The sequence below is a fragment of the Malurus melanocephalus genome, unplaced genomic scaffold (genome assembly GCF_030028575.1).
Source record: "Malurus melanocephalus ecotype Western Australia unplaced genomic scaffold, MMel_1.1 scaffold_3514, whole genome shotgun sequence".
Classification (NCBI taxonomy): Eukaryota; Metazoa; Chordata; class Aves; order Passeriformes; family Maluridae; genus Malurus; species Malurus melanocephalus.
Window position 1 is genome coordinate 1 of NW_026626746.1, and position 1256 is coordinate 1256.

Below are 1256 nucleotides of genomic sequence, written 5' to 3' on the forward strand. Positions count from 1 at the left end.
GGGGGGGGACAGGAGGCGACAAAGGGGACGGGGCGGGGGCCACCCTGCGACGTCATTTGGGGTCGGTCGCGGGGAGAGACGAGAAAACGGCCAGAAAATGAGGAAAATTGGGGGCAGAGAAACCCCCCCCGAGTTTGGGGAGGAAGGGAGGGGACACGGGGGTGACACTCAGGTCCCTGGGGAGCGGGGACCGACCCCAAATCCGGTGTTTTTTTGTGTTCAAAAGGAGAAATTCCCTCGGCGCCCGGGGGCTGGGCAGGGAGCGACCGAGGGGCTGCGGGACGGGGCGGGGGGGACCCGGGGATGTCCCCAGCGCTGTCCCCAAGGCCGGGGGACCCGAGGCGAGGACCACACCCCGCTCCTCGCCGGGTCCCGAGCCTGGAAGAGCCGCGGCCGGGGCCGGGGGTGGTCGGGGGGTGAAATCAGGAGCCCCCCGAGTTGGGTTTGATGATGCTCAGCAGGGCGTTCTTGAGGCTGCCCCGGCTCGGGGAGCGGACGGCGGGCGCGGGGGCGGCCTGGGGCTCCCCCCGCAGCTCCATCTCGATGGTCATGATGACTTTGGGGGGCTGGGGGTCCCCGGCGCCCGCCCCCGGGGGTCCCTCCCTGCCCGCTAACCGCTATTTCTTATCCTTGCGGGAGTCTCCCGGGGCGCCCTTGGATTTCTTGGAGCCGCGGCCGTGGTCCAGCATGGCGTAGAGCACGGGGGCCTGCGGGGACAGGGGGGCTTCACCTCCCACCCCCGGCCCCGGGGACAGGGGGGACACCCCTCCGAGCCCCCCGCCGAGCCCCCCGCCCCTGTCGGCGCTCACCTGCCGGCTGCGCTTGGAGCCGTCCTTGCCCGAGCGCTGCAGTTTCCCCTTCTCCATGGCGCTGCATTTGGGGGTTTTATTTTGGGGGTGGGGGGAAAAAAGAGCGGCTCGGGATGGTGGAATTTCGCCACCCCATCCCTCGCCCCCGCGGTTTGGGGAGGGGTCGCGGCTCACCTCAGCCGCCGCTGCAGGACCGCCTGGCGCCGCAGCCAGCAGTAGCGGATGGCGTAGACCAGGGCCACCAGCACGGCCACCAGCAGCAGGACCCCGCCGATGACAGAGCCCAGCACGACACCGTAGCGGGTGGGCACTGTGGGGACAGCGGTGTCACCAACCCCGGCAGCAGGAAAGGGACAGCGGCGCGGTGTCACCCCCCGGTAGCAGAGAGAGGACAGTGGCACGGTGTCACCCCCAGCAGCAGGACGGGGACAGCGGCACCGTGTCACC

General features: G+C 70.6%; 1 protein-coding gene across 1 annotated transcript in view; it reads right to left on the reverse strand.

Moving 5' to 3' along the window:
• Positions 1-10: 10 nt before the first annotated feature.
• Positions 11-1256, reverse strand: part of MPZ (myelin protein zero) — a gene marked incomplete at its 5' end in the record, with an annotated part of 5124 nt that continues 3878 nt past the window's right edge. The window contains 3 exon segments of the mRNA XM_057389109.1: positions 11-707; positions 810-870; positions 984-1119. Coding sequence (XP_057245092.1) covers positions 423-707; positions 810-870; positions 984-1119 — 482 coding nt within the window.